General features: G+C 38.8%; 1 protein-coding gene across 4 annotated transcripts in view; it reads right to left on the reverse strand.

Annotated features, from left to right (window-relative positions):
* CNKSR2 (connector enhancer of kinase suppressor of Ras 2) overlaps positions 1-14,041 on the reverse strand; it is a 222,132-nt gene that overhangs the window by 177,653 nt on the left and 30,438 nt on the right. For all 4 annotated transcript variants that reach the window (XM_074149949.1, XM_074152442.1, XM_074151617.1 and 1 more), the window contains exon 2: positions 7,060-7,223. In XM_074149949.1, the coding sequence (XP_074006050.1) occupies positions 7,060-7,223 (164 nt within the window). The remainder of the gene's footprint in view (positions 1-7,059; positions 7,224-14,041) is intronic.

Consider the following 14,041-nt stretch of genomic DNA (forward strand, 5'->3'; position numbering starts at 1 on the left):
TGAAAAGACAAATGTTATAGTCTAGATAGCTGTACCGTGTAACAAATTACGTGTAGTGTATAATAAATTTTGTATGAAGAAATGTACCTTTTCAGTTATGCCTGATATCTCTCAGTAATATGGATAACAATCACAAGGATGAAATCAGAAGTTTTCTTTCTAATGCAACTTTTTAAAAAGTCTTTTTCTACTTATTTGCAGATTGAATGCAGGAGTTCAAGGTAAGAATAGCATATGACTGCTAAGAAATGGACTTAAGGTAACCTCAGGCTTAACTTAATTCTGCTCCTCACTATTTTTCAGTGCTTTCATCTTCCATATTTAATTCTTGAGGATCATTTCTGTATGTATTATTTATTGCTTTTAAACAAGCAACCGGGAAACAGTAAAGTTCAGAGTCTTCAGTTCTCAGGACAAGTTTTTAAATGAATAATCAAAACAGCATCACGTGGATCCCATGGCACTTGGCAGCCATTTCAAAACCATGCCTCAAAATTTGGGGCGGCCAAAAATTCGCCAGGAAAAATTCCAACCTTTGTCTCCAAAGTTGTTTTTAAAAATGAACAAACTGCATCTGAACCTCATTCTTCAAAACATTTGGCTGAACACATCCCACAATGTATGAGGCAGATAGCTTACCAGCACAAAGTTGCGAGCAACTGAGAACGCAGCTTGTCATATGGAAGGTGCCTTATGTAACTTCATACCTCATCAGATCTGCCTACGACATATATTTCTAACGGTCCTTCTTCCAGCATCACGAAATGCCAACACTAAGGTTATCTCCCCTTCAAATAGCACTGACATATGGGGTAATTTAAAAGTGCACAATACATGATCCTTACACATCTGCTTCATAAACACAGAATAAGTAGATAAGGAGAAAAAGCTAGATAGCTTAAATGACACTTATAATTTACTGCAATTATTAAACATATACTGATTAAAATGCAAATGGTTTAAAAGAGTATAAATATTTGTCCTAAATGTTTATAGTAAAAAAAAAATCAGGTGCATGATACTTACAGCCCTGCAGAACCCAGGAAATATTCATAACCATCATCATCATCCCCTTTCCTGAAAAACGCGCTTTTTTTTCTACAGCACAATCAAGAAACATATCAAAAAGCCAAGTCCTGGTCATGCTTTGTAGCACTAATAGAGCAATTACATAAACTATTCTTCTTACTCTTATTCAATCAGCAGACTCTGCAAGACCAAATGCTCATTATTTTTTCGTTTTTCTACTTTCTCATGTAATTTTGTCCCTAGCCAGCCAAGTGCTCTTATTTCTCCAGAATTCAAACTACCAGTTACATATTCAGTTACATGCATTTCACAGTGTCTTGAACAGCTAATCAGCAGTTTCAAAGAAAAAAAAAAAAAGGAGGAGGGAAATAAGTAAATTATTATGAACATGCTACCTCTTAAAAATATTTTACGTTGTAACAGCCCTTTTTATCCAGTCTGCTCTTAACTAGGGGGTTAGATCTTTAAAGGTCCCTTCCAACCCAAACCGTACTATGACTCTGTGAACCAGGGCCTATATTTCATACTTTCCCAAAACTCCAAACCGCCCAAAATAAAAAGCAACTAAGAAAAATATCTAGGATCCATAGCTGATTCTTGTGGCAAGTGGGAGAAAGGACATTCACCCTTTGCATACAGACATATTTACTGCCTTTGGCATACCACAGGGTTTTCTACAGTTCTGTATAGAAGATCTACTAACACCAGCAACAAACATTTTCAGCGTGATCTATATGAGGTATCAGAAAGTCTTTAACTCCTTAGCTTTATTGATCTGGCGATGGACTTAAGGATTTCCTTCTCTGCAGTTAAGTTAGCTCATGCTGAATACAGGAAGGCAGATGATATATAAGCAGAACTTTAACTTGCAAAGGGCAATAGAAAAAGGGTAAGTAATTTTTCTGCTATGAGCATGCAGAATATTAACAATAAATCCCAACTCCAGTACATACAAATCTCCATTCCGAAATGAAGTCTTCCTCATTTAGCACTACAGTGATTAAGTCTAATATTCACTATTACTGACAAAAGCAGTTTTAAGACCTGACTAGTGATAAGGGAAAGGATTTCTGTGTGAGAAATGGCAAGAAGATGAAATTAAGATAAGAGGAATCATTCTTAAGAGGAATCAAATCATTCATGGGTAAAGTAGGTCTATTTTTTACATTCATTTGCATATAAATGTTTTGTGTTAGTGGTAAATGATAAGTAATTTCATGCTGTTAGTGCACACCAATGTTTTCTCTGCCAAATAATAATGCTATTTCATCTGCTGCAATCGTCTAGCTTTACAGATTCAAATATATAGTGTATAATAAATTCCTGTGCAGCCATAGCAGATTTAAATAACTAGCATGAAACCACCACTGAAACCAGTGTGCTGTACAAAGCCAGTATGCTGTACAAAGCAAAAACTGTTTTGTTTTTTAACCAAACTCTACTCTGCACAAAGGTAGATTCCCTGAACAAGTATTTTGCAAATTCAGAGGGACTTTACTAAGCTTGTTGTTTAAGGAAAACTTTAAAGCACCCAAAAGCTATTTGTGAAGTTTTCTAAATAGTATCTTCCCAGAACAAAATATTTCCTGCTTTAAGGTTTCCTTTTAAAAAATATTTGAAAATGGTCAAAATCAAACGAAATTCATTTAATCTTCATGTAAGTAAAACGTACATGATATTTTGGAGAAGCAAAAAAAAAAAAAAATCCTCATTCATCAAGGCATTGTGGTGATATGTCAGGTAAACCAGACCATTTTCTTAAAGATGGAAGAAGAAACCTTTGGCTGTGCAATTTTCAGTCTTTTTTTTTCTCCAGACAGTGAGGCAAAAGGTAGCATTTTCTGGGAGAAGTATGATACCAAGAAGACATAAAATTTAGAGTCCACGGACATTCAGAAAAACATGGTCATAACCAGTTTTGAAAAATGAAACTCCATCTCCTGACAAACAGATGATGGGAAAAGAATTATGTGCATTTCTTTGCTTTTTGTAGCACAGTTCGGTATTTCAGGAGCTACAAGACCTCCAGATGCACTCCAAACCTGAAGACTGTTACAGTGATCTGATGGCACTACTTAAGTAATCTGTTTTTCAGTATGCATTTCTCTTTTCAAAAGCTTCACCTCCATCTTTGCTCAATTTACTTTCTCCTGGCATTGTTCATTCACATCCAGTTCCTAAAGCAATCATCAAAGAACTTTAAGAAGAACTCACCACATTTTATGTGTGGATGAAGGTCTGCTACACTGTTGTTTGCTTACCGATTAAATGTAAAGCAGTCTTAGACTAGCTTTACCACCACACGCATACTGAAAAGGATCATTTTGAGGCTAGATCTGGGTTGTAATTTTTATAAATGATGAACAATGTATGTTTTATTACCTGGGAGTAGCCTGGAGAAAAAATGCCATGATACCTAACTCAGTACAGTTTCTCCTGTATCCATAGAGCTGGACATGCAGTTTCGTAGTTTACCATTTTTCAACCAGTTATGAGATGTCAATTATTTTTTGAGATTTTGTCAGTATGAAAAAACATGTACATCCATATCAAGCAGGAATCTACCTGTTGGTACCACCAGTGTGATCTCAGTTTCATGTCCCAGTTTGAACAGAAAGGGAGACAAGAGACGTGCCTTGCTGGAAACAGAACAACTCTAGAGGCATATATCCATCATGGTAGTGTCTCAAGAACTAATTGAAAACCATGCAACAAACCCTTAGCAGCAACAAAATACCATCACAGACCTCACTACTTCTTTCTTTTAAGCACAGAGAACATTTCATTTATCTTGCCCTTTCTGACATACGGACTTTATAAAAGACAAAACTGCACCAAGGCAAGACAATCTATTAACGTGCTCCCACCTTCACAGACCAAAGGAGAGAGGGAAGAGACAAACCAAATTAGCTACATTGCCCGCTATCTCCTGGAGCATGTTCAGCTTCAGTGATGGTATGTGGTATGTACGCCCCCACCATTATCAGCGAGTGTGACCTGTAACAGCAGTAGCAGCTGGGCAAAATCTTTACTCCTCCTTCTCTGAAGCACCACAAGAAAAGAAAATCTGTGAATCTCACCCCCGGGATGCTTGCTGTCCTGTCAAGAGTGCAGTATGGCAGGCTGGCAGCCAAGAAAGACTTGACTAAGATGGATAGCTCAGGCCACCGTTTGTTCTCTGATCAGCTAACAAACACTGGAAGATGCATTTGTCGCAAGTGTTTATGACAGGAGGGGAATACTGTGAGAGGCCATAGCCACCCACCCACCTTCTGTCAAAAATCAATAAAGAACATCCTTTAAATAGTGCTATCAATCATAACTGGTTCCCAACTATTATTGCAGCACGCAGTTTGTCTATTTAGTGCTGTTCAATAGCCTCCGCCTGGGTTAAGCAGGTCTCATGCTCTCTCCATACCAGATAAATATGCTTGTCCAGGCTCTCCACCTTCCTCCAGGAAGAAAATGTTGCCCTGTGAACTGTAGACATGCAACATAAACGGCTGGTTTGCCATTTGCTGTATCCACAGCTGACAGGGCAGAAACTGCAAGTAGAAGTTTACCCTAGAAAAACTCTGGGAAGGGGGGAAGGAAGAAAGCAGCTCATAAAACACATCAGCTATCAACATTGCAGAAGCTTTCCTCACTGACGGCAACTCTCTCTTGGAAACTCTCCCCTGCAGAGTGGGAGAAGGAATGAACAGTGGGAGGTGGTTCTGTCCTCAATGCCAAAAATTGTTTAGGTGGTCACTCACTAACTCAGAGAAAATAGGGAGAAGAATCAGAAGTGACAATCCATTTGGTTTTTTAATGGCTAGTTTAAAATCAACCAGAGATTATGCTTGCAAGGCAAAATTAACATTATTATTCTTACCCCATCATGCCACTCATTATCTCCAGCATCCAAATAGATGTTAACTCAGTTGGATCATACACTTGTAACTCTTGCCAAATTTTATCACGAAACCTCTGTTAAACTCCAGTGAAGAGGAAAAAATAATCAGGTAATTTTAATTTAAAAAACCTTGCACAGTGACTACCTGCACTAGCAGTTAACCTGTGTTGGAGAGTCATAGGCTTAAATCTCTCTTAAACAATACAGTCAACATTAGAGGCTAATCGTAAGAATGGGCAAGCACTAACCAGGACAGATACTTACTGATGTAATAAAAAAAGGAAAGCCTGTATATAGGACCAGTATAGTCAAAAGGATTATCTCTGAATTAAATTTCCTCAGAGTTTTATCTGATTTGTGAACAATAAATTCAAATTAAGTTCACTAAAATCAATATAACGATCGCATTTTGTATCTCCAAGGAGCCATCAGGAGCCAATTGTGAGACTGCAAAAACCTCAGCTTAAACTAGAAGCTGTGATCTGAACACATGCTATTGTGTTTCAGTGATGAAATTTTCTTTAAGACGAACTCAGAAAAGCCAACAACACTGTATGTGCAACAAGGACCACAAAGGTAGACCGTTGCTACATGAGTTAAGGATGCAATGTTAGCCTTTGCTACAAATTCCTTATTTTATATTCAAATTAGTTCCATACACTTTTGCCTAAGATAAGGGAGCTACACAGACAAGTTATGTTTGTTTGTCTAGAGATAACATCTGTAATTACATACTCAGAAAAGAAAAGAAATTTCTGCTAATAAACAAGTTTTTTTCTGTGAAAATAGGCTATTTTTGAAAGAGCCACAATCTGTCTCCCTGTGTGCCCGGAAAGAATGGTCATCAGTCTTCACCCTAACTTAGATTTTGTCTCATTTAATTAAAGTATTTATTTTCTTGTTTCCTTTTGCATTGTCTGATGAGAAAAGTACATTGTGAATAACTCTTTACATTTCCTTCTATAACAATAGCATTATTTTTTTTTTTTAGGATGGCATCCTTTCCGTTATTTAAAAAACAAACAGATATGTTATCTTATTGCCCTGAGCCACTTTGCAATGTTATTAGAAATATTACTCTAAGGAAGAGAATCTAAGATGTGTTTAAAACCAAATGTCTTCCTGTATGGAAAACCTTTTCTCTCCTTTTTCACTTTTTCTTTGTTTATTTGTGCATTTATTTGTTTTCTCTCTCTTCTCTTCATTACCCCTCACATTTATCTCCCAAAGATGCAACAACAACAGGATATTCAGAAAAGCTGCTGCATACTGAGAATCCACAAGCCCTTCTGAAGAGCCTTTCAGCCTACCATCTTTGATTGCCTCTACTGGGATTCAGCTTTCTTAAAGCTGCTTCTGAGGCTTGGAAAAGTAGTATGCATTAAGAATCCACAAAACACCACTTTAGGCAGTCAAGTACATCTTAGCAGAACTGTTCACAATCCTTGCTACAGTGGAGAATGCAGAGAGTGTGCCCAATCTATCACTAATCTTTAAAGGCACAAACAAAAAGTTTGTAAGAAGGGTGAAGTCAGCACCACACCCCTCACCGAGGGGATAATCCCAGTTATGCGTGATGCAACCTGACTGAAAAGATTGTTACCAAAATCCCCCTGTGTGCTCCACCAAAGCTGTATGTATTATTTACACAGAAGATAATTATTTCAGTATTTAATCCTTTCTACTGTGAAATACAAGCTTCTATGTTTCAGCAAGCTTGAATAATCATCTAAAACATAATTTGCATTAAAGTATCAGTGAAAAATGACATGGTTAATATCAGGACATTTTGTTTGTAAAGGGCAACTGGCACTCTATTAATGCATTCACATATATAACTGTTTTACATTCCAAACCAAACCCTGTCTAGTTCTTTTGTGATTTCAGATAAACTTTTCTTCTACAGATATGCAAGCCTTAAGTCTTTGATACCAATTTATTTAATAAGCACCATCCCATCAGTAGATATTGCTCTTTATCTTGCCTCTGCTTTAAAATGCTAAATTGTTCATACATTACGTGTCAGGAGTTTCTTGAACTACTTAGATAGTCTTTAGGACTAGAAATTTGAATACAGAAACCGTGACTAGGCAGTGTTCACCCACCCACCCGCCATTTTGCCCCAGGAAGTTTACCAGTGCACAGAGCAAGTCTACTGCTTCCAAGATAAGCTCCTGATGGCCAATTCGTGTGACTCCAAGATCTTCCAGTTCTTGATGAGTAATGCGTAGTAGCTGGTCACCACTAATCTTCTCTCTCTCAAAGTTCTTTATGTATTGCTGCAGGCAATCATCAAGACCTGCAGAAACAGGATGGAAGAAGGTAAGGCAAAAGTTAGCAACATTTTGTACTGCCATAGGAAGTAATAACAGGCTGGAACCAAAAATCAAGCCAACAGAGGACACTTGCCCTACCTTTCAGAGAAGTATTTCAACATCACAAAAAATTTAATGCTACCCAGAAATCTTAAGATTTGGAGAGCTATGGCAGCCATGGCTTTTCCATCTGTGGATGATAGCAACCACCCATGAACCCCGAACATAGCCCTGAATTCTTGTAGTTTACTGGACTACGAATACCTGTCTGGCAGCCCCTAATAACAGGTATGTTAGCAACGCCTCCATTACATCTGGGAGGGGAGAGGAGAAGAGGGAACAATGGAAGGGACGAAGACTTGCATCCTTCTCTGGGTGCAGCACATCAACACATGCTGTTAATTATTACAGCATTGTAAGAGATTGGAAACAAGGGAAAGAATTTGTGCCAGAGATAAATTCTAAGGGAATAATGAGAGTGTGAATATGCTTAACGCCATACATCCAGGAATGACTAGCTATCAGTGTCTCTTAACATCACTCCCAGCATACCTCTGCCATGGTAGGTTGCATGACAAGGAGGGGCTGCTGGAGATGCTCTCAGCTAGGAACCCAGTCTCATTATGGGACATTTGACTACAGTGCCCCATGCAGTGACACACAAAACAGCAGTGCTACATCATAGCATCCCTCCTACTCCAAGACTGTTCATACGCTGCTGAACCACCTGAAAGTTCACAGATCATGCCAGACTCTAAAACAAGCTGCAAAGAGCTCCAAAGAATAAGGAAGGTGGTAGCACAGCAAATGCGCAAACTGGGCCCCAACTGCAGCAGCAGATTCAGCTCAATGTACCTCAGTTCAGAAGCAGTACGGAGTTGCTTATGGCACACAAATGTTTACTGAGCCACTAAAATCAAGACCTGGGTGTGCTCCCCAGAACAGAGTAATTGGGGAGCAGAAACAGGCCCATTGTGCCAAAAAAGATCCTAGAAGTTCATGCAACACATTTGCTCAGGACATGGATGACAGTACCTGGTCCTGCTTTGGGGACCACTCCTATTCTAGCTATTCAGTTTGATTATCAGTCTAATGACATGCAGCTGACTACATGTTTTTGCCTGGAGCAAAGAGCACTGCAGAACATGAGATAATCCATCACGCTTCTCTTTCCCAGCAATCTTTGCCTAAGAGAGCCAGACTAGTAGAGGGAAGATCTGCAGTGTGTACATCCCTGTGTCAAGGGGATAAAGAAGACTCTTGGGTATTTGGTTGTCCATCTAAAATTTGTGTCTGAATACCTTCCAATGGATCATGGAAGGTCTGCTACCGAGTAGCAGGATTTGACAAAAATCTGAATGCATTAATTTAACTGCTTATTGTGAGGTACCACCTTTCTGATGGTTGTCTTCAAACAATCCCTGATTTTGAAAAGCCATCTACTTAGTTTGCAAGGAAGCAAGGAAATTTTTACTTGCTAGTAAAAATGAATGAAAAATCTGAAGGTACATGGAGGAGAAAAGATCAATCTGGCTGCTGAGCCCCATCTGTCTCATAAGAGCCCCAGCTTATAGCATGCAGCTTCTCTGGAACTGGTTTTGTTGCATTTTTGGTTCTCACTCATCCCTTTTAGGGTGTAGCCACACCTCCAAAGAGACTCCCATGAGCAACATATTGGTACTGCAGGCAGGGATGCCCCAGTGCCAGGCCAGCCTGCCATTCCTTGCTTGGACCCTGGACAAGCATCACCCACACTGTCCTGTTACAACACACCAGCTTTAACTTCTAGAATTCACACACCAAAACTAAACCCCAAGCAAACCGCTGTAAATCAATAGTCCAGGCCTAAGACACAGGAGTAGGTCCCCAATTCCAGCAGCCTCTGACCACGTCCTTCCAGACAATGCCCGCTGATTTCCTGCCTCCAAAACAAAGCCACTTAATGGTCTAGGTTAATCAAGGATTTGGAGCTATGCCTTGCATTCATTTTCCTTTCCAATCAAATAGTTGCTCAAATAACTCATATACTCTATTACAATATATTGACAGAGAACAAAAATGGTGATCCAGGACTGATCATGTATCGCCACACAGCCTGGTTCTCAGATGTGCTTGACCAGCTTGTGAGGAGCTAAAAATTGTTCCCTAATTCTCCAACAAAGAAAATATAAATGGTTAAACTTTCAGTAAAAGCAATGATCTAGTAAAGCTTTTATTCTCCTAAATTTCATTCCCCTACAGTAGGGGAAACTGAATTTTCAGAACCACAAAGACTGATCCATAAAATGACCTGGTTGCCACACATACCTATGGAAAAGAAGACAGGAACACTCACTAAGGTTAAAACAACACAGCTTGCTGCTTTGTGGGGTGCTCCACTGTATTTTTGATATTTTTTCCCTTTGTACTTAAATAATGAATACTCTGCCTTTGGCCTTAGAACTGCTTGTTAATCATAAGTAAAGTTTCACTGTAAAATAACACAATACATGGATAGTCAGTGTGATGTACAAAGGGATGATCTTAATTTCTCTCTTTCTTAGACACCATTGCTTCAGAACATGTCAAAGAACACGAGTCCTGCATATTCCCAAGGCATTTCAATGGGAGCCCTGAATTCATCCAAATGCCGCCATCCCTCTCTCACATGCTAGGCAATGCTCATCACTATTAGCAAACAGACAAGCAGCAATAAAAATCAGGTATTCGTCTCTGCCTGACACCTGAGAAGTAAAGCCATTTACCAAATCGCAGTGCTCTAAGAACTCATTTAGACATTTAAATTTAGGTTGCAAAAGGAAATAATTTTTCTCAAATCTTGAATCCACTTTACTTGTTCACACACACACAATACCATTATTTTGAATTATCTGACGTGAACCTTCTATATTTATCCATATTTGTATGTATTTTCTCCCAAAGCCCTTCTTAGTCCAAGTTTCATGTCTGATATATTCATTGCATGAACTGTTTTACAAGCACAGTCAAATGCATAATGGCACTTATTTTTTGAAAGAAATTGAATATTCTTGACAATACATAAAATATTTCATCTAAAAATGTATTAAAAATAGGCCATAGATGTGCTTTTGCTAAATGACTAAAAAAGAAGGCAGTAACTACTTCTGATATTCCTGAACTTGTCCCACACTGCTTACATAGACTGCTAAATGAGAACAATAACATTAAAATATTCAACGTCATCAGGTATCAAAAAAAAAAAATGAATTCCCAGCTAAGAGACTAGCAACACAAATCCAGAATAAGACATATGACAGATGCACTTAATAAACACTTACTGACAGTTAATTCTAAATAAAGCCATTACTCTTCCTCCTCCTGCTATCTATATATTTTTGTCATTCAGATGTAATCTAGACAGATGCATGTAGTTCATATAGGGTAAGAAAAAAAGATTAAGACAACAAAAATATTACTGACAATTGCTTGACTCACCAATTTCGTAAAAACTACAGCCAGGAAAGAACAAAATAATTTAACCATAGATTGCGTGACATTTTCAGAATAGCTTGCCACAATTACTTCCCCTCATTCCCTAAAGAGAACATCCTTTTAAAGTAATTTATTTCTGTCATTCTATTTCTTAATTAAGAGCAGCAATTCTTTTTGTAAACAAAACTCTGCCCAGATCAGAAATAATAATAATACAAAAAGGCCGCCAGCATTCCTCACCCACACCTTTTGTCACCAGAGCCAGAGCAGACAGCCCTGTTTGCCAGCAGCCGGCCAGCCGCTGCTGTGTTCAGATCAACAGGAGGGGAGCTGCAGGGAACGGGCATCCCTGGCTGATAATGCCATTTAATGTCCCATGCCTTGGGACAGGACAAGATATACCAAAAAAAATCAGGTGCCTGGGGTCCATGGAAACACCCTGAAAGCTAATGGGGAAAGCACAGCTTCCTTAAGAGCACTCCGTCTTTTACGATATTCCTACAAGTCCAGCATCCACCCAACCACAATGTAGTAAGAAAGTTTTCTAGCCGTCAAGGTCTGCTCTACTTCTACCCCCAGATGCCCTCATATCCAAGGGTGTCACACAACCCACGTACCACAGGAATCCCAGCAAATAACTCAGTTTGATGCATTATTCCCTGTTCCCGGCCACGGGTGCACTTAAGGTTGCCAAGCATCCAGCAGTCCTGGATATTTCAAGAACAGTGGCCTCTGTCCAAAAATCATGTTCGTTATTATATTCTGGATGCATAAGGCCCCACAGTATATCAAACAAATTTTGTCATGTCAATACACAAGTAACAGTCTCATATTCAACAACTCTGCTCCTCATCCAAAATAACCCCAAGATTTTTTGACTATATGTAAAGGCACAGATGTTCCAATAATAATGGAGTTTAAAGTAAAACTGTATGAAGGTACTCCTCTTCCTTTTAGACCTACTCTTTAAAGGAAACACTGTATAATGTGAGTTTTTTTCTTTTTTCTTGAAAGATTCTTATGCTCCAGAAATAACACAGACCTCCAAGGCTGCTAACTATTCAAGAAGCATTCCTCTGCGCCACGTGCTTTCCACCTGAGCTTATCAACCACAGAATCTAGCAATGCTCTCCAGATCCCACTATACACTCGTTACCTGGCAGTTTGATTGGGGCCATTTAAGATGTTAAGTTAAGACATTGCTTATCTTTGCCAGCTGGCATACTCCCGAGGTGTTATGTACACTGATGGACTATTCTGTGCATTAACGGAAAAGGAACAAGTCTTTTCATTAAGTTTAAAGCAAGGTTTACTTGCCTGTGGGACTAAACTAATAAAAAACAATAGCAAAAGTAGAGAAACCACCTCCAAAAGAAGAGCTAGTGCTTTTAACATTAAAAAAAAGTCCTCTAAAAATGTTTCTCTTGCAAGTAAAACATAATGGAGCTTTTTTTTCCCCTACTCCATCACTGAGTTCTACCCTTGTGTGGGCCAAGTCAGAGTTCATCAAATCATTAACAATTTTTAATGGCTCACAGATGGGTAATCGGATCAGGCAGATTTCTATGCAATGAATTCCTTTGATTAAAATGGCACATAGAAACCGATCAAGAAATGTTTAATTTCATTTTTTTACTCATACGATTTTCTGGAATAAGATTCCAAAATGCAGCGCCAGCCTCCAGGGAAATCTTCCACGCTTGCAATCTTCTAAGTAATAACACAACTGTACACTTCATGATCTCTCTGAGGTATTGTCTTACTTATTCTGATGTGTGTAAGAGATTATCTTTTGAAACAAGTAAACCAACAAACCACCCTGTAATTCAGTGTCAGAACAGGTTATGCACATCTGTGGTAATTCAAACTCAAATGACCCTCTCCATGAAATATACCTCACAGTCTGATCCTCCTCTGCTATCAGTTCAGTCTTTCCTCCCACCTCTAAGAGTCTAAAAAGTATTAAAATCATCTTTTTCTATGGCTAGATCTGAACCAAAATTTGTAATCAGCTACTCAGATATACATGAGAAGATACAGTTCTAAAAATCGTGACAACTAAGTAGACTATTCTTCCCAAATTTGCCAGCAAAAGGATTTTTCCTTAAGATTGGAAAACTACAGTGAAAATAAAGTTGTGTTGTTAGCCTTCCTTTCAGTTTGGGGTTAAGAGAAAGATGATGAACATTACAGGTTTAACTATCATACCTGAACCTTCGACAAGGGAGTATACTGGTAAATCAGAATGAGGATGCAAACTGACAACTTCCCTTGGCAAGTCCTTGTTCTGTAAACCCAGCATTTACTGAAAAGCAATAGCATACAAACAATACATGGAATACATGGGATTTTGCATGGGAGGGAAAGACACAGCTTTCTTAAAAAACAAATGACAGGTTTGGGGTTTTTCTTTTTCTTTAAATACAAGGCAAACAAATTCATCTTTCAATCTGAACAGAAAAAGTATGCTCTACATGAACTCCATCAGTTTTACACCTTAACAAATGCAAAATCAAGCAATGGACTGTAGTTCAGAATTTAACAAGTCACTTAAAAAAAAAATTAAAGCAGAGTTTAATATAACCTGGGCATTTATGTAGCACTATCCAATGCCTTTTCAGATTGTAAACTATTATTTGCAACATTTTTACCTAATCTAGCATGATGGAAGGGACCACTAAAACATTAAATGTTCAGAAAAAAAGTCACATTTGTTTTCTCCCTGCTCACCATTAAATACGCAATACATTTAAGCCAATGATTCTTAAGGACTGACCACCTTTGAAAGTGCACGTGAATCTACGTAGGTTTCAAGCTTAAATGTTCAACTGAGTTCCTAATAAATTAAAACATTGTGCTATGACATGCATTTACACCTAGGATTTATTAATCCAGAGCTGGTAAGATACTAGCCTATTCACTTTAATTATACAAAAATACAAGCTTTCCTTATGTCAAAGAGCAAGAGTAGCAGCCAGGAAACTTCTCCCTCTCTTCCACCTCAACCAGAGAGCTGCTCCTGGGCATGGATATTGCAGGCAGCCCAGCGCAGGCAGTTCTCCCCACCACAGCAGCTCCTATTTGAGGTACGCACTCGTGTTTCCTCCCTGGGAGAACTAGAGCACGAGAGGGGAGACTAGAAAAGGCCAAGTTTTCCCTCAATCTGTCCACGGGAGATGGGCATTTGGAAACTCTCCATGTTCCTCGGTCTGAATGTCACCACAGAAACAGGGAGCAAGCAAAGCCAGGCGCTTCCCCACCTGAGAGGCAAAGAGAACTCTCTTCTGCCCACATAAGGGATGCTCACTGCTTCGGGGTCTTCAGCACCTCCTGGGCTTCATATGTGACA

Source organism: Numenius arquata, chromosome 1 (genome assembly GCF_964106895.1).
Source record: "Numenius arquata chromosome 1, bNumArq3.hap1.1, whole genome shotgun sequence".
NCBI classification, from domain to species: domain Eukaryota; kingdom Metazoa; phylum Chordata; class Aves; order Charadriiformes; family Scolopacidae; genus Numenius; species Numenius arquata.